We start from the raw sequence: 23,867 nt of genomic DNA, 5'->3' as shown, positions 1-23,867 counted from the left end.
AGTGGAGAAATGATAATTTTCCCCCTAAATGATACTAAAGCAATTGGCTACCTATTTGTAAGAAAATTAAGTTGGAGCTTTATCTCTCACTATATGCAAAAATAAATTCGGGGCACCTGGGTGGCTCAGTTGGTTAAGCGACTGCCTTCGGCTCGGGTCATGATCCTGGAGTCCTGGGATCGAGTCCTGTGTCAGGCTCCCTGATCAGCAGGGAGTCTGCCTCTCTCTCTGACCCTCCCCACTCTCATGCTCTCTATCTCATTCTCTCTCTCAAATGAATAAATAAAATCTTTAAAAAAAAAATAAATTCCAGGTGGATTAGAGCTTTATATGTAAAAAAAGAAAATATTAAAAGTTTAAAAGGAAAGGATATGTTTGTAATCTTAGAACGGGGGAAACCACTTCTTAAGAAAGACTTCAAACCCAGAAGACTTAAAGAAAATATTGACAGATTTGATTACATGAAAACTTTAAACAAATTAAAAAGCAGCAGCTGTGAGGAGAATGGGGGAGGGGCATTGAGGAAGATAGATATTTGCAGCACATAAAATACAAAGTAACACCAATAAACCAAAACCTCCTACAAATCAACCAGCAAAAGACAAACTATCCTATAAATATTAATAAATGAAATGGCAAAGTACATAAAAGGGCCATGAAAAGACAATTTATGGATCTTCAGATAGCCAATTAACATGTAAATAGATCCTGGCCTCACTAATGATGAAGGAAAAGCAAGTAAAAACCTTCATATTGGCAAAAATTAATAAGACAGAGGGGGCGGAGCAAGATGGCAGAGGAGTAGGAGACCTGGATTTTGTCTGGTCTCAGGAATTCATCTGGATGGGGATCAAACCATTCTGAACACCTACAAACTCAACAGGAGATCGAAGAAAAGAATAGCAACAACTCTCTCATCAGAAAAGCGACCACTTTCTGGAAGGTAGGACGTGCGGAGAAGTGAATCTGAGGCGATATTTGGGAGGATAGACGGCGGGGGAGGGGGCCTCCGTCGGCCGCTTCTGGCAAGTGATAGAGCCGCGGAGCACAAAATTGGAACTTTTAGAAGTCGGCTCCACTGAGGGACGTCGCTCCAGTGACTAAGCAGGGGGTGGAACCCTCGTGGGACAGTGTGGTCTCAGGACCCTCGGGGTCACAGGAAGACCGGGGGTGCCTGAGTGCGGCAGAGCTCCCAGGTATCGGAGCGGGGAAGCCGGCTGCAGAGACGGAGCCGAGGTGTGGGCTCTCAGCTCAGGGTTGTCATAAACCGTGATCCAGGGCACAGTCGGGCCACTGCTCCTCCAGCAGGGACCCAACAAGCGGCAGATCCGGGGAGACTCCCCTTCTTCCCCCGGGAGGAGTGGCATGGGAGCACACCACAGGGATCTGCTGGGTTTGGAGACTCCACACCGGATCGGGTGCCAGAGATAGAAATGCTTGGTCACAGGCCGGGTGAGCACGGAGTACGGCCGGAGACCGGGGAGATGGGAGTGACTGATTGCTTTTCTCTGGGGTTCCGCTGAGGAGTGGGGCCCTGAGTTCTCGGCTCCTCCAGGGCGGAGATTGGGAGGCCGCCATTTTCACTCTCGGCCTCCAAAGTGGTACGGAAAGTTTGCAGGGAACAAAAGCTCCCGAGAGCAAACCCGAGCAGATTACTTAGCCCAAGGGTGGGGCAATTCTGCCTCCAGCAAAGACATTTGGGAACCACGGCAACAGGCCCCTCCCCCAGAAGATCAGCGAGAACAGCCAGCCAAGACCAAGTTTACCGATCAATGAGAACGGTAGAACTCCAGCGCTAGGGGAATACTGCACATAGAATCCATGGCTTTTTTACCATGATTCTTTAGTCTTTCAAAGTTAATTTTTTTAACTGTCTTTTTTTTTCCTGAATTTTTCTTTTTCCCTTTTTCGACCAACATCTTATCAATCCCTTTTTTAAAAAATTTTTTTAATTTTTCATTTTTAGAGTCATATTCTATCCCTTCATAGTAGTTACCCTTATTTTTGGCATATATATATAAGTTGTTCTCTAAAATTTTGAGATGCAGTTTCTTCTAACAGATCAAAATATACCCTAAATTTCTAGTGTATGGCTCTGTTCTAGTCTCCTGCCTGATCACATTCTCTCCCTTTTTTTTCTTTTTTTTTTTAAAACCTCTTCTTTCTTTTTTCAAACAACTTCTTATCAATTCCTTCTATAAAATTTTTTATAATTTTCATCTTTACAGTCATATTCCATCCCTTCATCATATCAACCCTTATTTTTGTACATATATAAGTTTTTCTTTCTTTAAAATTTTGGGAGGCACTTTCTTCTAACAGACCAAGATACACCCAAAATCTAGTGTGTGGCACTGATCTATGCACCAGCCTGATCATATTTGATCCTACTCTGTTTTTTTGTTTTGTTTTGTTCTGTTTTTGTTTGCTTTTATCTTTTTCTTTTCTTTTTCCTTTTTCTTTTCTTTCCCTTTCTTTTCCCCCGGCTTCAGGTCTTTTGTGATTTGTTTAGAGTATATTTTCTGGGGACATTGTTACCCTGTTAGCATTTTGTTCTCTCAGTCATCTATTCTCCTCTGGACAAAATGACAAGACGGAAAAAATCACCTCAACAAAAGAACAAGAGGTAGTACTGACTGCCAGGGACCTACTCAATATGGACATTAGTATGATGTCGGATCTAGAGTTCAGAATCATGACTTTAAAGATACTAGCTGGGCTTGAAAAAAGGATGGAAGTTATTAGAGAAACCCTTTCTGGAGAAATAAAAGAACTAAAATCTAACCAAGTCGAAATCAAAAAGGCTATTAATGAGGTGCAATAAAAAATGGGGGTGCTGCTAGGATAAATGAGGCAGAACAGAGAATCAGTGATGTAGAAGACCAAATGATGGAAAATAAAGAAGCTGAGAAAAAGAGAGATAAACAACTACTGGATCATGATGGCAGAATTTGAGAGATAAGTGATACCATAAGATGAAACAACATTAGAATAATTGGGATCCCAGAAGAAGAAGAAAGAGAGAGGGGGGCAGAAGGTATATTGGAGCAAATTATAGCAGAGAACTTCCCTAATTTGGGGAAGGAAACAGGCATCAAAATCCAGGAGGAACAGAGAACCCCTCTCAAAATCAATAAAAATAGGTCAACATCCCGACATCTAATAGTAAAACTTACGAGTCTCAGAGACAAAGAGAAAATCTTGGAAGCAGCTCAGGAGAAGAGATATGTAACCTACAATGGTAGAAACATTAGATTGGCAACAGACCTATCCACAGAGACCTGGCAGGCCAGAAAGGACTGGCATGATATATTCAGAGCACTAAACGAGAAAAATATGCAGCCAAGAATACTATATCCAGGTAGGCTGTCACTGAAAATAGAAGGAGAGATAAAAAGCTTCCAGGACAAACAAAAACTAAAGGAATTTGCAAACACGAAACCAGCCCTACAAGAAATATTGAAAGGGGTCCTCTAAGCAAAGAGAGAGCCTAAAAGCAACATAGACCAGAAAGGAACACAGACAATATACAGTAAGAGTCACCTTACAGGCAATACAATGGCACTAAATTCATATCTTTCAATAATTACCCTGAATGTAAATGGGCTAAATGCCCCAATCAAAAGACACAGGCTATCAGATTGGATTAAAAAACAAGACCCACTGATACGCTGTCTGCAAGAGACTCATTTTAGACCCAAAGACACATCCAGATTGAAAGTGAGGGCATGGAAAACCATTTACCATGCTAATGGATACCAAAAGAAAGCTGGGGTGGCAATCCTTATATCAGACAAAATAGATTTTAAACCAAAGACTGTAATAAGAGATGAGGAAGGACACTATATCCTACTTAAAGGGTCTATCTGACAAGAAGATCTAACAATTGTAAATATCTATGCCCCTAATATGGGAGCAGCCAATTATATAAGGCAATTAGTAACAAAAGCAAAGAAACACATCGACAACAATACAATAATAGTGGGGGACTTTAACACCCCCCTCACTGAAATGAACAGATCATCTAAGCAAAAGATCAACAAGGAAATAAAGACTTTAAATGACACACTGGACCAAATGGACTTCACAGACATATTCAGAACATTCCATCCCAAAGCAACGGAATACACATTCTTCTCTAGTGCCCATGGAACATTCTCCAGAATAGATCACATCCTAGGTCACAAATCAGGTCTCAACTGGTACCAAAAGATTGGGATCATTCCCTGCCTATTTTCAGACCACAATGCTTTGAACCTAGAACTCAATCACAAGAGGAAAGTCGGAAAGAACTCATATACATGGAGGCTAAAGAGCATCCTACTAAAGAATGAATGGGTCAACCAGGAAATTAAAAAAGAATTTTAAAAATTCATGGAAACCAATGAGAATGAAAACACAACTGTTCAAAATCTCTGGGATGCAGCAAAGGCAGTCCTGAGAGGAAAGTATATAGCAATACAAGACTTTCTCAAGAAATAAGAAAGGTCTCAAATACACAAGCTAACCCTACACCTAAAGGAGTTAGAGAAAAAACAGCAAATAAAGCCTAAACCCAGCAGGAGAAGAGAAATAATAAAGATCAGAGCAGAAATCAATGAAATAGAAACCAAAAGAACAGTAGAACAGATCAATGAAACTAGGAGCTGATTCTTTGAAAGAATTAACAAGATTGATAACCCCCTGGCCAGACTTATCAAAAAGAAAAGAGAAATGACCCAAATCAACAAAATCATGAATGAAAGAGGAGAGATTCTCACAACCAACACCAAAGAAATACAAACAATTATAAGAACATATTATGAGCAACTCTGTGCCAGCAAATTAGATAACCTAGAAGAAATGGATGCATTCCTAGAGATGTATCAACTACCAAAACTGAACCTGGAAGAAATAGAAAACCTGAACAGACCTATAACCACTAAGGAAATTGAAGCAGTCATCAGAAATCTCCCAACAAACAAAAGCCCAGGGCCAGGTGGCTTCCCAGGGGAATTCTACCAAACATTTAAAGAAGAATTAATACCTATTCTTCTGAAACTGTCCCAAAGAGTAGAAATGGAAGGAAAATTTTTAAGCTGTTTTATGAGGCCACCATTACCTTGATCCCAAAACCAGACAAAGACCCCATCAAAAAGGAGAATTACAGACCAATATCCCTGATGAACATGGATGCAAAATTCTCACAAAAATACTAGCCACTAGGATCCAACAGTACATTAAAAGGATTATTCACCACGACCAAGTGGGATTTATCCCTGGGCTGCAAGGTTGGTTCAACATCCGCAAATCAATCAACGTGATACAATACATTAACAAAAGAAAGAACAAGAATCATATGATCCTCTCAATAGATGCAGAAAGAGCATTTGACAAAGTACAGCATCCTTTCTTGATCAAAACTCTTCAGAGTATAGGGATAGAGGGTACATACCTCAATATCATAAAAGCCATCTATGAGAAACCTACATTGAATATCATTCTCTATGGGGAAAAACTGAGAGCTGTCCCCCTAAGGTCAGGAACGCTGCAGGGATTTCCACTATCACCACTGCTATTCAACATAGTATTAGAAGTCCTAGCCACAGCAATCAGACAACAAAAAGAAATAAAAGGCATCCAAATCGGCAAAGAAGAAGTCAAACTCTCACTCTTTGCAGATGATATGATACTTTATGTGGAAAACCCAATAGACTCCACCTCAAAACTGCTAGAGCTCATACAGGAATTCATTAAAGTGGCAGGATATAAAATCAATGCACAGAAATCAGTGTCATTCCTATATACCAACAACAAGACAGAAGAAAGAGAAATTAAGGAGTCAATCCCATTTACAATTGCACCCAAAACCATAAGATACCTAGGAATAAATCTAACCAAAGAGGCAAAGAATCTGTACTCAGAAAACTATAAAATACTCATGAAAGAAATTGAGGAAGACACAAAGAAATGGAAAAACGTTCCATGCTCATGGATTGGAAGAACAAATATTGTGAAAATGTCTATGCTACCTAGAGCAATCTACACATTCAATACAATCCCCATCAAAATACCATCCACTTTTTTCAAAGAAATGGAACAAATAATCCTAAAATTTGTATGGAACCAGAAAAGACCCCAAATAGCCAGAGGAATGTTGAAAAAGAAAAGCAAAGCTGGTGGCATCACAATTCCGGACTTGCAGCTCTATTACAAAGTTGTCATCATCAAGACAGTATGGTACTGGCACAAAAACAGACACATAGATCAATGGAACAGAATAGAGAGCCCAGAAATGGACCCTCAACTCTATGGTCAACTAATCTTTGACAAAGCAGGAAAGAATGTCCAGTGGAAAAAAGACAGTCTCTTCAACAAATGGGAAAATTGGACAGCCACATGCAGAAGAATGAAACTGGACAATTTCCTTACACCACACACAAAAATAGACTCAAAATGGATGAAAGACCTAAATGTGAGACAGGAATCCATCAAAATCCTAGAGGAGAACACAGGCAGCAACCTCTCTGACCTCAGCCGCAGCAACTTCTTCCTAGAAACATCGCCAAAGGCAAGGGAAGCAAGGGCAAAAATGAACTATTGGGACTTCATCAAGATAAAAAGCTTTTGCACAGCAAAGGAAACAGTCAACAAAACCCAAAGACAACCGACAGAATGGGAGAAGATATTTGCAAATGATATATCAGATAAAGGGCTAGTATCCAAAATCTATAAAGAACTTATCAAACTCAACACCCAGAGAACAAAGAATCCAATCAAGAAATGGGCAGAAGACATGAACAGATATTTCTCCAAAGAAGACATCCAAATGGCCAACAGACACATGAAAAAGTGCTCAACATTGCTCAGCATCAGGGAAATCCAAATCAAAACCTCAATGAGATACCACCTCACAACAGTCAGAATGGCTAAAATTAAGTCAGGAAACGATAGATGTTGATGAGGATGTGGATAAAGGGGAACCCTCCTACACTGTTGGTGGGAATGCAAGCTGCTGCAACCACTCTGGAAAACAGTATGAGGTTCCTCAAAAAGTTGAAAATAGAGCTACCATACGATCCAGCAATTGCACTACTGGGTACTTACCCCAGATATACAAATGTAGGGATTCAAAGGGGCATGTGCACCCCGATGTTTATAGCAGCAATGTCCACAATAGCCAAACTGTGGAAAGAGCCAAGATGACCATCGACAGATAATGGATAAAGAAGATGTGGTATATATATATACAATGGAATATTATGCAGCCATCAAAAGGAATGCCATTTGCAATGACGTGGATGGAACTGGAGGGTGTTGTGCTGAGCGAAATAAGTCAATTAGAGAAAGACATGTATCATATGACCTCACTGATACGAGGAATTCTTAATCTCAGGAAACAAACTGAGGGTTGCTGGAGTGGGGGTGGGAAGGGATGGGATAGACATTGGGGAGGGTATGTGCTATGGTGAGCACTGTGAATTGTGCAAGACTGTTGAATCAGAGACCTGTACCTCTGAAACAAATAATGCAATATATGTTAAGAAAAAAAAAAGAAGATAGCAGGAGGGGAAGAATGAAGGGGGGGAAATCGGAGGGGGAGACGAACCATGAGAGATGATGGACTCTGAAAAACAAACTGAGGGTTCTAGAGGGGAGGGGGGCGGGGGAGGATGGGTTAGCCTGGTGACGGGTATTAAAGAGGGCACGTTCTGCATGGAGCACTGGGTGTTATGCACAAACAATGAATCATGGAACACTACATCAAAAACTAATGATGTAATTTATGGTGATTAAGATAACAATAAAAAATAAAAATTAAAAAATTAAGACAGATAATATCAGTGATGGAAATAGTATAGATAAAAGAGCCTTTGCTATACTGTTAGAGGGAGAATACATTGGTACAACTCTTCAGAACAGTGATTTGCAGTATCTATTAAGATTACAAATGTTCATAACCTTATGACTCAGCAAAATTACTTTCAGCATTCTATCCTACTGAATAATTGTCTGAGTATATGATAGATTGACATACATGAGCATTCACTGCAGTGGTATTTGTGAAAGCAAAACATCTGAAGCAGCCTAAATGCCTTATCAATAGATTTATGGTTAAATAAATTATAGTGCATCCACACTATTCAGTTGCATTAAATTGAATACTATGCTGGAATCATAGATCTTAACCTGAGAGATAGCACAGGATTATGACTTGTAACATATGAAACAAGCATACATTAGTAAAATTAGCCAAACTTCACTAATCATGAGTGAAGGATACAATCAGTACGCCGTCACCAGGAGGCCATGAGCACATCAGCTTTCAGGTGTCCCTTTTCAAATGTCCAGAGGCATTGTTGGAAAACTTCATTAGGGGGTTTGCAAGAATGTCCAGTAAGGTCATCATTGCCGTGGGCATCGAAGGCATCGAAGAAGCGATGCCTCTGTCAACTTTATCCCTTCTATATGCCAGCCAAAAAGAATATCAAGATAGTAAATTAAACAAACATGTCATGTTGCACAATAATATGTATTGTCCCATTTTAAATGACTTATGTGTATATACTATTTTATTAAAATACTATTTTATTAAATACTACTTATTAAAATACTGCTATTTAAAAATTTAAAATGACTTATGTGTATGTACTATTTAAAAAAATTTTTTTTTAGTTTTTGCAAATTAGGTACCAAGTTGTTAAGATGATGTTTTTCTATAGGGTAGGTAGACTTACTGAGCCAGGGGAATGAAAGTGGTGACATTTGGTGTCATTTTTCTTTTTGTTTTTGTATACTTCTCTATATTTTTTTCAAGTTAAAATAATCTTTTTAAAAATGGCAGAATGACAGGGAGACACAGGCATTCCTGTGAAGCCTGTCTGGACTCCCCGCCCCTCCAATCAGATGTTAACTTTCCTTATTCTAAATCCTCATGGTATTTTGTACTCATTTGTACTTATGATCTGCCTTGAGAGGTTTTTGTACTAATTTTTTTCCACTTCTCTAAAAGCCAGGGGCTTGTCTTACTTTGTAGTCACCTGTAAGAGGATTCCTATAAACATTTATGAAGCTGATTCAATTCTAGACTCTTTTATGAACTCTGTCAATGGCAGACCAGCTTCTTTCTGCTTCCGTTTTTCTTAACTAGTGATGTGTATTTATTTGAACAGCAACAACAAATTAAGACACTGTCATTCTGTTTTTTTACATGTGGTTTGAGAAGGTCTGATAAACATTGTATGGGATGATCAGATGATGTGTGTGCATAGTTATATTTGTGAATTGGAAGAAACTGTTTCATGTTTTAGGCTTGTTATGCTTCAATTGGGTTTATAAATTTTGAGTAAAATTAAACAATTGCTTATAAATTTACTTGCAAGTACTTTTGCCAGTATCTATTTCTCCTCTGCTGATTTACTGTAAGAACATTTGGAGTGAGTTATGTTTGTGTAATCCTTTCCTCCATATCTCCACGTTTATCCTACACTGTTACGTTATAGGAATAGGAGCACCAGTGTGAGGGGGCATGGTGTTTAGTACAACTTATATACCTAGTTACCTTTTCTTTTAGCCCTTTTGTTGCTTCTTCCATTTTGGCATAAGCCAAAAGTACTATATATCCTCTGTCCTTGTAAAAATTAGTAGTAAGACACCCCACTTCAATACAAAGCTTGTTACGTTCCCATAGTTTAGACTACCCCAGCAATTACAGTAAAACTTCTACATAGGTAATTTAATAGTTCTATTTTTGGCAGAAGAATTTGTAGCTTGAATTTTGACTCTCTAAGCAGTAAGGGCTGATCTTAACTAGAGCAAGTTTATCCTGCCAAGTTGCGCACTTTCACCGAGGCCCTGAAAGATGGCTCAGGGATGGTAGGCTGGGCTATGAGGAGAAAGGGAAAGCCCAGAATTTACACACTTGCAACTTACTTGTGGCGATTTTCTTGCTGTGGTTATGATCACTGCATTTCCTTTTCTTCCCTCAACCATTTTGTTCTTTAAGACCGTCTTCCAAAACAGACTAATTTCTCAGATACATGGTAGAAGGTGGGACGCTCCTAGGAAAAGGACCAGAAGGCAGCTTTCAGCAGCATTCATTGTGTGATGGCATTCCTCCCCTTACTTATGCAAGAGTCAGTGAAGAGCTCTCACCCATGAGTAATTATTTGAATAATAAGGAAATGAATTTCTGGAAAACTTTCCCGTTTTGTAAAATTAACACTGCCAAGTTTATAGGTTCTTTCACCCATGCTCACAAAAAGAAGCATAACAAATACACACATCATGAATGCAAATCATCAGGCCAGCCACTAGTAGAGGTCTTGAGCTCTAACATAAACAAAGAGTTTTTAATTGGGAGTTTTTTTTTTTTTTTTTTTACATTTTGTTCATTTAATCAGTAGCAGTAGAATGAATTAAGTGAAACTTAAAATTTAGCCCAGATAGGATAAGTATAGAGATATATTGTGAAAATAATCATTGAGACAAAGTTAAATATGTTTGTCTGATTTCTATATAGGTATATATATATTATGTTATATATAAATATATTTTTTTCTCTACCTCTTCCCAATCTTGTTTATTTCAGATGAAATCAGAGGTAAAGTGGAATCAGAGAATGACTGACTGAAATATTTTTTCTTGCAACATGAGAGCCAATATAATAATGAGTTGAAAAGTGCATTGCAAAAACTTTTTAAAAGCTGTATATGTTTATATGTTAATATTAAATAGTGCAAAGAGGTACTAGACTTGTAGTCACATGGATTTGAGTTCACTACTGCCTCTGCCCTTTACTTCTTTGAGATTTGTAACATTAAGTATTGGAGTGTTCTTGTGAAGAAGTGACACATCATATGGGAGGGTACTCTTGCCCTGGAAGGTACGAAATGCAGGCTGATTTCCTTCCTACTAAGGCTAGGTAAAGCTGAATTTATAAATTAGGCACAGTAAGAGATTAACAACAATAACTAATAATGAAACAGAACAATTATAACATATATGGTAATAAAAGTTATGAAAATATGGGTCTCTCTCAAAATATCATCTTGTACTGTACTCACCCTTCTTCTTGTGATGATGTGAGATGATTAAATGCCCACATGATGAGATGAAGTGAAGTGAAGGATGCAGCATTAGGAGGTGACTGTTGATCTTCTGACAATAGGTCAGAAGGAGGATCATTTACTTCTGGACAGTGGCTGACCTCCGGTAACTGAAACCGTAGTAAGTGAATCCGCAGAGAAGGGGAGGATACTGTACTAAGAATTCTTCATATGTAGAATTATTTTATGTAGAATATGTAGAAATGAGGTATAAAAAAATTGTTGGGTTGTAATATATTAACCATTTATTTGACTATCTCTGTGCTATTGCTTATTAGAAAGCCAAAACAGCATCCAAGAAAACAGAAAGAAACCTAGAATGTGGGTCAGCTGTGGAATGTAGAATTAGATATTATTAAAAGTTACCTATTTAGAAGGCCAAAGACCTAACTAATTTACTAATTAGTTAGTCTAATCTAGATGTGGATTAGTCAGATCTATCCTTCTTTTGGCTGGGATGATAGTAATCATTGGAAGGCTGTGTCGGTTCAGTCTCCTGGTGAGCAGACATAAGATAGAATTAGAAGTGAAAGAGATTTATAAAAGAAAACACCCAAGAAAGATAAAAGAGAGAGGGAGAGTTCAAGTGGATAGGAAGAGCCTTCAGACTGCAATTTGGGTCTGACAGTGGTGAAGGGAGGGCAGGAGCATTGGGGAGGAAGAACGTCAGACTAGTGAAGTTCTGAGAGAGCCTCCTTGTAGGGCTGATGGGGTGCCAGATCAAAGGTTGCCTGTTAGAGGGATCATGCTAGGTGGAAAGAACCCTTCTCTGGTCTCCCATCCATGCTCAATCCTTTGGTTGGGAGCAGAGGAGAGCGTAAGCTTGAATGTTGCAGTGGATCCTGAATGAGGAGGCTGTCAATTAGTTAACTGCACTCTTGAAAGCAGGGTGAGTCAAATGGCATGCCACAAAGGCTGTATGTGATACAATTTAACTTGACAAATATTTATCGGTTGCCATTTTGTACAAGAACTATGCTAAGCACATTGGAGATTTGGGGAGTTGTTCATTCATTCATTTAGTTATTTGCTCATTCTAACATGCATTCAAAAATATTAATTGGAGGACTACCATGTCCCAAGCACTATTCTAGGTGCGGAATGCCTAAAACTCTCATTGAAATCTCTTAATTCCATTTATAGACCATTGTTGAAATATGTATCTCCCTTTTTCTGTTACAGGATCAAAGCATTTGCTGGTTGCTCATTAAAATGTTATAAAACTCTAAGATTAGAACCCACACACACAAACTCTTTCACATGCCCTATTTCAGATTTTCCTTCATGGATGTAAACATTAAAGGTCAAGGATGAGGGAATTAAATACTGAAAAGAATCCTCACCAGGTGAAAACGGAAACAGCTAATCTTACTTAATATCATGTTGTGGTAACTCCACACTTGCATAACTTAGCTTTCTGCCAAGAATGCAGCTGCTTTATATAATTTATAAGGAATAGATGTGAAGTATGAAAATATTGCAGTGTTGGTGAACTGTGAAGAATGCCGAATTTGCTGAGAAGCTTATTCTCTGATGTGATATCTAGGCATAAACTAAGATTGGAGGATGAAGAGAAATACATAGTGATACTAAGTTTCTACTATATTTGCATTTATTTGGGGGTTCTAAGAGATCTTTGTTGGTCAAGTGCTTCTTCTCTAAATAGCAATTTCTTTTTAATACCTACTGTAGTTGCTTCTGCATGCATTTTGATGTTGTTATTTTCCATCTCTTTTTCATTTGGGCTGACAGAGATGCTGTACAGAGCTGTTCCTTTTGCATCAGCAAAAATGTCTGTGCCTTATAGCCGTGGCTGCTGCATGCATCATTAGTACAGCGTGCAGGGATTTTAGTGTTATTTCTAAACCTCCCTCACCTCATGCCATTATTTTAATTTAGAACCAACTGTTCAGCCATATGGAGCAGTTTGTCATTCAACATCTGTATGTTCTTGCAAAATATGAATTTGTGTACTTTATGCCTTCAAATGTGCTCTATTTCATATGGAAAAGACAGATCTTTTCATTTCATTAATGTTTTCATTTACTGAATCTCCCATTTATTTTTTTTCCCGTGGAGAGCTTAATGTTGGATCAGGATGCTTTTAAAAGTCGCAGTGTCAGGAAATGGATACCTGTGTTCTATAACTTAGCCTCACTTGAGTCCACAGATAAACACAAAGGGCACCTTGCTGACCATTTGCTTTGTGTTTCACAAATTAGTCATCTTCCATCCATTTTGTTCTAACCCAAAGCACCCAGATATCCAAAATAGCATTACAAATGAACGAGCATTAATTTACCTCTTCCCAGTCTGATTTCTTGCCTGTCTGCTCTCTGCCTTATTCAGTGGATGTTTTGCTAAAGGTGCAGTCAGTGTCCCCCATCTGTATAGCCTTTGAAGCAGATTAGACCCTTTGCCCTGGCCCTGATGGAGGGGGTGCTGGGCAGTCTTGTCTGTACACAGTGACCCCACCCATTTTCCCAAGTATTACTTGACTAGAGGCGCATCTGAATCTAAGAAGTGACAATTTGATTCTTTTCTAGGGTTTGCTGTTGACACCTGGATAGATCAAATTAATTGTGAGGCAGTGTTGGGTAGTGCTTAGGAGCAGAGATCTGTCTACACAGCTGTCCATTTACCAGCTGTGTAATCTTGGCGAAGTTAGTTATCTGCTCCATGCCTGAGCTTTCTCATCCATAAAATGAGATCCAAAAATGTCCTCAAAACCAAAAAATTTTCATAACCACCAGGCAGCACAACTTAACTTACCTGAATTCATTTGGTGACAATGACCTGACAGGAAGTTATGTGTTATTTTTGTCTTGTCTCTTGGTTTTCATATTCACATATTTTCCTGCAGAAATAGTAATGTGTATGATTATGGAATCTAGCCTCAAGATCTTTTGAAAGGGAACTGTGGACCAATTTGTATCTACCTTATGTTTTTGTTCTGAGGATTAAATGAATTGCTATATGTAAAAGTGTTTAGAACAGTCCCTGGTCCATAGTGAGGTCCATAGTAAGCCCTCAATAAATGTTAGCTCTGATTTTTACCTTGGATGCATAGTTTTCACTTTACTGCAAGGAACAGTTTCACTAAAATAAACACCTGCTGAGCCTTGGGGACATGATAAGTTTTTTACCAAGGTGGGCATAATACCTCTCTTCATGTGGATAACAGTTTAATATTAAATAGGAAATTAAAATAAAGCAAGCTAATTATTAATAGGGAAGAACGGGGGCTGAAGGGATCATGGGTCAGTGGCAGGTAAAGGTCTCCCTGTGTAGGTTCACCAGGTGAATAGATAAGGGAGACTGTCCCAAGCAGAGGAAGGAGTGTATGTGAATGCTCAGAGGGGAAATGAGGGAGTCAGGTTCTTGTACCCTTGGTTTGCATTCCCTCATGCCCTCCAAATTATAGGGGTCTCTAACCCATTCCTTTCCCCAGGACCAGGGAGCTTGCCTCCTTTAAAATTGAAGGCAAAGAGAAGCAAAGGAGAATGTGTGTTCCCTATGAGCTGCTCAGGAAGAGAAGGGGCAAGTTCCTGGGTTGCCTAGACCATGCTAGTCTCACGATTCTGGGAGATCACCCAGGCAGAGATGCTTGTGTTGCAAGAGTCCTAGAATATTTTATTATCTCTCCATGTTGGAGGAAACATCAGGAGTAGAGCAGAAGCATTCTCCACCCCTAACTCCCGGCCGCTTTCAGAAGTTGCTTTTGTCATGTGTGGGTGGGCTAGAATATTAGACCATCATGGTTTTGAAATTCCCTCTAAACTAAGAATAAAACATGTACAGAGTAGTGGCCAAGAGAGTCTCCACTAAGTGAAGTACCGGGTATAGTGCTTAGTATAGAGCAGGCAGGCGATAACACATTAGTTGCCCTTCTCTTCGGTTCTTACGCATCATATACATTTTACCATAAAATATATGCAAAAGAAACTAATAGATTAAACTAATAAGAGTTAAACTAATGATTAAATGAAAATGGTAAAAAATAAAAGGTATGCATTCATGCCCAGTAGGCATATCAGTATTATTGTGAATAATTCATATTAAAGTTAAAAAAAAAAATCCTCCTTACTGTTTAAGAATTTGTTATCTGTAGTAACAAGCTCTTCCAGGACAATTTTTTTCCCAAGCAGCATTATTGCAGATTGCATTCTCTCTCCTTATTCTCTGCCTCCTCATCTGACATGCTCCTGACCTGTTGTGGGGGTTGCAGTACTGTTCCCACTTCACGGTGAAGGAAGCGGGAACAGGAAGGGAAGGCCTGAGGCTGCTCACACCATTTCTCATGAGAAGCTGGAGTTGACATTCTTCTCTAAATAAAATGATATTTTGAAAATTATTTACTGAATTGATTTTAAACCGATGTTTATTCTACATTTGCCTTATCAGAAATAACTAGTATCACTTTTTAAAATATGGCTGTTAAAGAGAGACAAATTAAATTCTTCTTTTATCTGCTTCCAATTCTCCATACATTTGTGCCAATTGAGAGAAACCTGCCTTCCTTCAGCCTTTATATTTGCAAGCTTCTTTCTCTCCTTACCACTCACTCACATATTTATAGGCAGTTCCTTCAATTAGGTACATAAAATAAAAAGCAAAAACCTTGGCAGAGCATACAACTGTCAGGGTTGTGAGTTCGAGCCCCGTGTTGGATGTAGAGATTACTTAAAAAAAAAAAAAGGTAAAAATCTACTTTGGTGAACTGAAATTTGAATAACTGTATTTGTTGTTACTTACTTTTTTAAAAAGAGTTTTCACTGGAAATACCTGCATTGCATAAATATTAAATACATGTGAATTGGACAAAGCCGCTTTTTGTGTTTACCATTTTTTTTAGAACCTCTAGGATTTCAGTTGCTCAGAATTAGATGAATCATAGTCCTTATTTCATGATAATCTCTCATTATTGGTAAGTCTTTGGCCTGCTTTTATTTAGTGTTTTTAAAGTTAATTTTACCATTTGTGACCCCAACATCCAAAACAAAAGCTATGTTCCTGGCAATGACCTATTATTATCTAACCAAATGACTCTCCTCCATCTCCCTGGACCTCCTCCCAATGTCTCAGGTAGCCATTTTCTTAAATTCAGGATTTACTAGTTCCTTTTTTTCTTTATAAATTCTTATTATGTCTATGCTTCTTCCCCATATGTATTTTAAATTTAGTTGTTTTTACTTCTATTAAAAAGGTTTCATACTATATATAATCTCAGGTTTGCATTTTTAAAAAATTTACTATTATATTACTAGGATGCTCTGTTTTGTGCATTGTTGTATTTCATTCATTTTGATTACTATATAATAGTTCAAGGGAATGAGTGTACCAGTTTATTTGTTCACTCTCCCACTGAAGGACAATTAGGTCGTTCCCAGGTGTTTGCAATTGTGAACAGCTGTTAGAACAGTCTTGTACATGAGTCTTGTTTTTAACCCCTGAGTTTGTCTTAGGAATAAAATTGCTGGGTTATAGGGTATATGAATTTTTAACTTTAGGAGATAATGCCAAGCTATTTTTTTTTTTTTTTTTTTAAAGATTTTATTTATTTATTCATGAGAGACAGAGAGAGAGAGAGAGGCAGAGGGAGAAGCAGGCTCCCAAGGAGCAGAGAGCCCGATGCGGGACTCGATCCCAGGACCCTGGGATCATGACCCGAGCCGAAGGCAGACGTTTAACCATCTGAGCCACCCAGGCGCCCTGCCAAGCTATTTTTGAGTGACTGCACCAATTGGTACTCCCACCAATAATGTCTAAGAGACCCTGCATAACCCTAGCTCTCCAGCATTTGGTATTGTCAGACTTTTAATTTTTTGTCAGTTAAATGGGCATGAAGTGATATCTTATTATAGTTTTAATATTTATGTCTTATATATATTGGGCAAATTTATTTCCTCTTTTGTGAAATTCCAGATCATGTATTTTTGTCTGTTTTTTTCCCCTAAGTCATTAGTGTTTGTTAGCAATTTATTAGGCATTTATTATGTATTTCTGATATTAATCTTTTGTTGGAGGTATATGTTTTAAATATATTTTCCCAGCTTGTAACTTGATCTTTTATTTTTCTTAAGGTATCTTTTGATGTCCAGAAGTTCTTAATTTTAATATAATCAATCTATTAATATTTTATGGACCATACTTTTTTATGACTTAATCTTTTTCTAACCTAAGGACTAAAAGATATTCACCAATACTTTTCACTAAGATATTTAATGGTTTGTTTTTTAAGCTTAAGGCCCCAATCGCTCTAGAGTTGATTTTTGTTAATTGAGTGAGTGAGGATTCAACTTTACTTTCTTAATAAAACTTAACTATTTAATTTAGATTTAACTTAAATTTAAATTTTAAACTTAATCTCTTCTTACTCCAACGGTCTGACTTGCCACCTGTGTCATACACTAGAGTGTCATAAATGCATGGACCTATTTCTGGGATTTTTACTCTGTGCTGTTATTGAGCGAATGAGTGTGTGTATGTATTTATCTTTGAATTATATATATTCATCTTTGAATTTTAGACATACACTTATACACTTAGATTTTGAAATAACTTTGGTTTCTCCACTAGGTTTTGGACATAGTAAAAACAAGTATTCGTACAATTCTTCCACGTATCTGGAAGGTACCTGATGTCGAGGAAGTAAGTTTGTATCGGATTTTCAACCGGGTTTTTAATCGCCTACTCTGGAGTCATGGCCAAGGACTGTGGAACTGTTTCTGTGATTCAGGGTAAGTTCTAAGTTACCTCTTATTATTGTTACTTTTAACATTTTACTATTTAGTTACATAGGAAGCCCAATAAAATGGTTGAATTTCTATAATGATCTGTTAAATTATGGATTTTTTTTTTACTGTATACAGTTTTTTGTATTTGGCTATAATTTATAGCAGTTAAGCTGATTTAGATGAGATAATGAATATGAACACAACACCTAACTAATTTGAATTCAGTGGAAAGAAGGTAGTTTTTTATTTAATTTTATTTAAATTCAATTAATTAACATATAGTGTATTATTAGTTTCAGAGGTAGAGTTCAGTGATTCATCAGTTTCATGTAACACAGTGCTCATTACATCAAGTACCCTCCTTAATGCCCATCACCCAGTTACCCTATCCCCCCACCCCTCTCCACTCCAGCAACCCTGTTTCTTTCCTATAGTTAAGAATCTCTTATGGTTTGTCTCCCTCTCTGCTTTCATCTTATTTTATTTTTCCCTCCCTTCCCCTATGATCCTCTGTTTTGTTTCTTAAATTCCACATATGAGTGAAATCATATGATAATTGTCTTTCTCTGACTGACTTATTTCACTTAGCATAATACCCTCTAGTTCCATCCACATCATTGCAAATGGCAAAATTTAAATTTTTTATGGCTGTGTAATATTCCATCCATTGGATGTCTTTGCAGAAATGTCTGTTCATGTCTTTTGCCCATTTCTTGATTGGATTCTTTGTTCTCTGGGTGTTGAGTTTGATAAGTTCTTTATAGATTTTGGATACTAGCCCTTTATCTGATATATCATTTGCAAATATCTTCTCCCATTCTGTCGGTTGTCTTTGGGTTTTGTTGACTGTTTCCTTTGCTGTGCAAAAGCTTTTTATCTTGATGAAGTGCCAATAGTTCATTTTTGCCCTTGCTTCCCTTGCCTTTGGCGATGTTTCTAGGAAGAAGTTGCTGCGGCTGAGGTCAGAGAGGTTGCTGCCTGTGTTCTCCTCTAGGATTTTGATGGACTCCTGTCTCACATTTAGGTCTTTCATCCATTTTGAGTCTATTTTTGTGTGTGGTGTAAGGGAATGGTCTAGTTTCATTCTTCTGCATGTGGCAGTCCAATTCCCCAACACCATTTGTTGAAGAGACTGTCTTTTTTCCATTGGACATTCTTTCCTTCTTTGTCAAAGATTAGTTGACCATAGAGTTGAGGGTCCATTTCTGGGCTCTCTATTCTGTTCCATTGATCTATGTTGAAGAGACTGCCTTTTTTCCATTGGATATTCTTTCCTGCTTTGTCAAAGATTAGTTGATCATAGAGGGTCATTTCTGTGTTCTCTATTCTGTTCTACTGATCTATGTGTCTGTTTTTGTGCCAGTACCATACTGTCTTGATGATTACAGCTTTATAATAGAGCTTGAAGTCCAGAATTGTGATGCCACAGCTTTGGTTTTTCTTTTTCAACATTCCTTTGGCTATTTGGGGTCTTTTCTGGTTCCATACAAATTTTAGGATTATTTGTTTCAGCTCTGTGAAAAATGTTGATGGTATTTTGATATGGATTGCATTGAATGTATAGATTGCTCTGGGTAGCATAGACATTTTCACAATATTTGTTCTTCCAATCCATGAGCATGGAACGTTTTTCCATTTCTTTGTGTCTTCCTCAATTTCTTTCATAAGTGTTCTTTAGCTTTCAGGGTACCGATCTTTTACCTCTTTGGTTAGGTTTATTCTTAGGTATCTTACGGTGTTTGGTGCAATTGTAAATGGGATCAATTCCTTAATTTCTCTTTCTTCTGTTTCATTGTTAGTGTATAGGAATGCAACTGATTTCCGTGCATTGATTTTTATATCCTGCGACTTTGCTGAATTCCTGTATGAGTTGTATCAATTTTGGGGTTGGAGTCTTTTGGGTTTTCTACATAGAGTATCATGTCATCTGTGAAGAGTAAGAGTTTGACTTCTTTGCCTATTTGGATGCCTTATATATTCTTTTTGTTGTCTGATTATTGAGGCTAGGACTTCTAGTACTATGTTGAACAACAGTGGTAAAAGTGGACATTCCTTTTGTGTTCCCGACCCTAGGGGAATAGTTCTCTGTTTTTCCCATTAAGAATTATTTTTGCTGTGGGCTTTTCGTATATGGCCTTTATGATATTGAGGTATGTTCTCTCTATCCCTACACTATGGAGAGTTTTAATCAAGAAAGGATGCTGTATTTTGTCAAATGCTTTTTCTGCATCTTTTGAGAGGATCATATGGTTCTTGTCCTTTCTTTTATTAATGTAGTATATCACATTGATTGATTTGTGGATGTTGAACCACCCTTGCAGCCCAGGAATAAATCCCACTTGGTCGTGGTGAATAATCCTTTTAATGTACTGTTGGATCCTATTGGCTAGTATCTTGGTGAGAATTTTGGCATCCATGTTCATCAGGGATTTTGGCCTGTACTTCTCCTTTTTGGTGGGGTCTTTGTCTGATTTTGGGATCAAAGTAATCCTGGCCACATAGAATGAGTTTGGAAGTTTTCCTTCCATTTCTATTTTTTGAAACAGCTTCAGAAGAATAGGTATTAATTCTTTAAATGTTTGGTAGAATTCCCCTGGGAAGCCATCCTGCCCTGGACTCTTATTTGTTGGGAGATTTTTTTTTTTTTTTAAAGATTTTATTTATTTATTTGAGACAGAGAGAATGAGAGAGACAGAGAGCACATGAGAGGGGGGAGGGTCTGAGGGAGAAGCAGGCTCCCTGCCGAGCAGGGAGCCCGATGCGGGACTCGATCCCGGGACTCCAGGATCATGACCTGAGCTGAAGGCAGTCGCTTAACCAACTGAGCCACCCAGGCGCCCTGTTGGGAGATTTTTGATTACTGCTTCAATTTCTTTGGTGGTTATGGGACTGTTCAGGTTTTCTATTTCTTCCTGGTTCAGTTCTGGTAGTTTACATGTTTCTAGGATTGCATCCATTTCTTCCAGATTGCCTAATTTGTTTGCATATAGGTGATCATAATATATTTGTATAATTGTTTGGATTTCTTTGGTGTTGGTTGTGATCTCTCCTTTTTCATTCATGATTTTATTAATTTGGGTCCTTTCTCTTTTCTTTTTGATAAATCTGGCTAGGGGTTTATCAATCTTATTAATTCTTTCAAAGAACCGGCTCAGTTTCGTTGATCTGTTCTACTGTTCTTTTGGTTTCTATTTCATTGATTTCTGCACTAATCTTTATTATTTATCTTCTCCTGCTGGGTTTCCCTTTATTTGCTGTTCTTTTTTCCAACTCCATTAGGTGTAATGTTACCTTGTGTATTTGAGACTTATCTTGTTTCTTGAGAAAGGCCTGTATTGCTATATACTTCCTTCCTGGGACTGCCTTTGCTGCATCCCAAAGGTTCTGAACTTTTGTGTTTTCATTTTCATTTGCTTCCATGAATTTTTAAAATTTTTCTTAATTTCCTGGTTGACCCATATGTGCTTTAGTAGGATGCTCTACTCGAGAATTGTATTACATCACAAATCAGGTCTCAACTGGTACCAAAAGATTGGGATTATTCCCTGTATATTCTCAGACCATGATGCTTTAAAACTTGAACTCAATCATAAGAGAAAATTTGGAAGAAACACAAATACATGGAGGTTAAAGAACATCCTACTAAAGAGTAAGTGGGTCAACCAAGAAATTAAAGAAAAATGTAAGAAGTCCTCTACTCGAGAAGAATGTGTATTCTGTTGCTTTAGGATGGAATGTTCTGAATATATCTGTGAAGTCTATCTGGTTCAGTGTGTCATTCAAAGCCCTTGTTTCCTTGTTGATCTTCTGCTTAGATGATCTGTCCATTGCTGTGAGTGGGGTGTTAAAGTCCCCTACTATTATTGTATTATTATCAATGTGTTTCTTTAATTTTGTTTTTAGTTGGTTTATATAATTGGCTGCTCCAAGTTAGGGGCATAAATATTTACAATTGTTAGATCTTCTTGTTGGATAGACCCTTTAATTATGATATAGTGTCCTTCTTCATTTCTTATTGCAGTCTTTGGTTTAAAATCTAATTTGTCTGATACAAGGATTACTACCTCAGCTTTCTTTTGATGTCCATTAACATGATAAATGGTTCTCCACCCCCTCACTTTCAATCTGGGGGTGTCTTTGGGTCTAAAATGAGTCTCTTGTAGACAGCATATCAATGGATCTTGTTTTTTTTTAAATCCAATCTGATATCCTGTGTCTTTCAGTTGGAGCTTTTCGTCCATTTCCATTCAGAGGAATTACTGAAAGATATAAATTTGGTGCCATTGTATTACCTGTAAAGTCACTGTTTCTGTAGGTTGTCTCTGTTCCTTTCTGGTCTTTGTTAGTTTTGGGCTCTCTTCGATCAAAGGATCCCCTTTAGTATTTCTTGCAGGGCTGGTTTAGTGATCACAAATTCTTTATTTTCTGTTTGTCCTGGGAGCTCTTTATCTCTCCTTCCAATCTGAATGACAGCCTTGCTGGATAAAGTATTCTTGGCTAAATATTTTTCTCATATAGCGCCTTGAATATATCATACCCATCCTTTCTGGCCTGCCAAGTCTCTGTGGACAGGTCTGCTGCCAGACTTATGTTTCTACCCTTGCAGGTTAAGGACATTTTGTCTTGAGCTACTTTCAGGATTTTCTCTTTATCTCTGAAATTTTCAAGCTTCACTATTATATGTTGGGGTATTGACCTATTTTTATTGATTTTGATGGGGGTTCTCTGTGCCTCCTGGACTTGAATGCTTGTTTCCTTCCCCAGATTAGGGAAATTCTCAGCTATACTTTGTTCAAATAAACCTGCCCCCCTTTCCTCATCTTCTGGCACCCTTATTATTCAAGTATTATTGTGCTTTATGGTATCACTGATTTCTCAAAGTCTCCCCTCATGATCCAGTAGTTGTTTTTCTCTCTTTTTCTCAGCTTCGTTACTTTCCATCATTTTGTCTTCTAAATCACTGACCCTCTCTTCTGCCTCATTTACCCAGCAGTTAGAGCCTCCGTTTTTTTACTGCATCTCAGTAATAGCATTTTTAATTTTGGCCCGATTAGATTTTAGTTCTTTTATCTGCAGTAAGAGATTCTCTAGTGTCTTTTATGCTTTTTTCAAGGCCAGCCAGTATCTTTATAATCGTTTTGAATTCTAGTTCCAACATCTTACTTATATACGTATTGATTAAATCTATGGCAGAGTACTACCTCTGGCTCTTTCTTTTGCTGTGAATTTCTCCTTCTAGTCATTTTGTCCAGAAAAGAAAGGAGGAAAGAAAGAGAAAGAAAAAAAGAAAAAAGAAAAAAACCCCAGCAAAAACAGCAACAACAACAACAACAACATGTTCAGGGAGTGATTCTGGTGTATGCTGTGTACACTCTGCTGTTGTGTTTTGGCTGCTTTTTCCCACTGGTCCTTCCTCCACATAGTTCCTCCTTGCTTGTAGTGGGGAGTGTTTGATTTGTTTGTGAAGTTAAGCTGGAAGCTGATGTTGTTCAGCTTTCTTTAATCGGTAGACTTGGTAGATGGAGGGGTTTGTGTTGGTCTTCTGAGGGAGAGGCCTGCTGTGCTGGCTCACAAGCTGACTTGCTCTCCTAAAGATACTCCTGCCAGGTCAGAGGGGAGGGGTTTAGTGTAGGGGACTCCAGCCTCCACTAGAGGCGCTGTGTTTCTCTCTGGAATCTGACTGTGCTGGTGGGTGCGAGGAGGGAGGGATGGTGCAAGAAGTAGAATAAGGCGTCACCTCACCCTTTTGTCTCTGGGGAACAGAACTCCCAACAGCTCCTGCTCAGCTGGCCCTCTTACAAAATGTCCTGTGACCTGGGCCCTTGTCAGTTCCCTGCCCTAATCTGTCTGTGCCTGGGTCGTTGGCATGCCCAGAGCCACAGATCTCCTGTATTTTATCTCTGGCCAGAGGCTGGGATTCAAAACTCCCAAGTTTTAAAGGGCCTAGTAATGTGTGCGCCTGCTCAGTGGGGAAGCTCAGGGTGTGCCCAGCACCGACCCGTTCCTTAAAAGCCGTCACACAGTGGGCAGTCAGAGGCTAGAG

General features: G+C 38.3%; 1 protein-coding gene across 1 annotated transcript in view; it reads left to right on the top strand.

Moving 5' to 3' along the window:
* Window positions 1-23,867, top strand: part of TTLL7 (tubulin tyrosine ligase like 7) — a 92,980-nt gene that overhangs the window by 50,734 nt on the left and 18,379 nt on the right. Inside the window, exon 18 of the mRNA XM_021690142.1 lies at window positions 17,667-17,827. Coding sequence (XP_021545817.1) covers window positions 17,667-17,827 — 161 coding nt within the window. The remainder of the gene's footprint in view (window positions 1-17,666; window positions 17,828-23,867) is intronic.

Source organism: Neomonachus schauinslandi, chromosome 4 (genome assembly GCF_002201575.2).
Source record: "Neomonachus schauinslandi chromosome 4, ASM220157v2, whole genome shotgun sequence".
NCBI lineage: Eukaryota > Metazoa > Chordata > Mammalia > Carnivora > Phocidae > Neomonachus > Neomonachus schauinslandi.
This window is presented reverse-complemented; position numbering and strand designations above follow the sequence as displayed.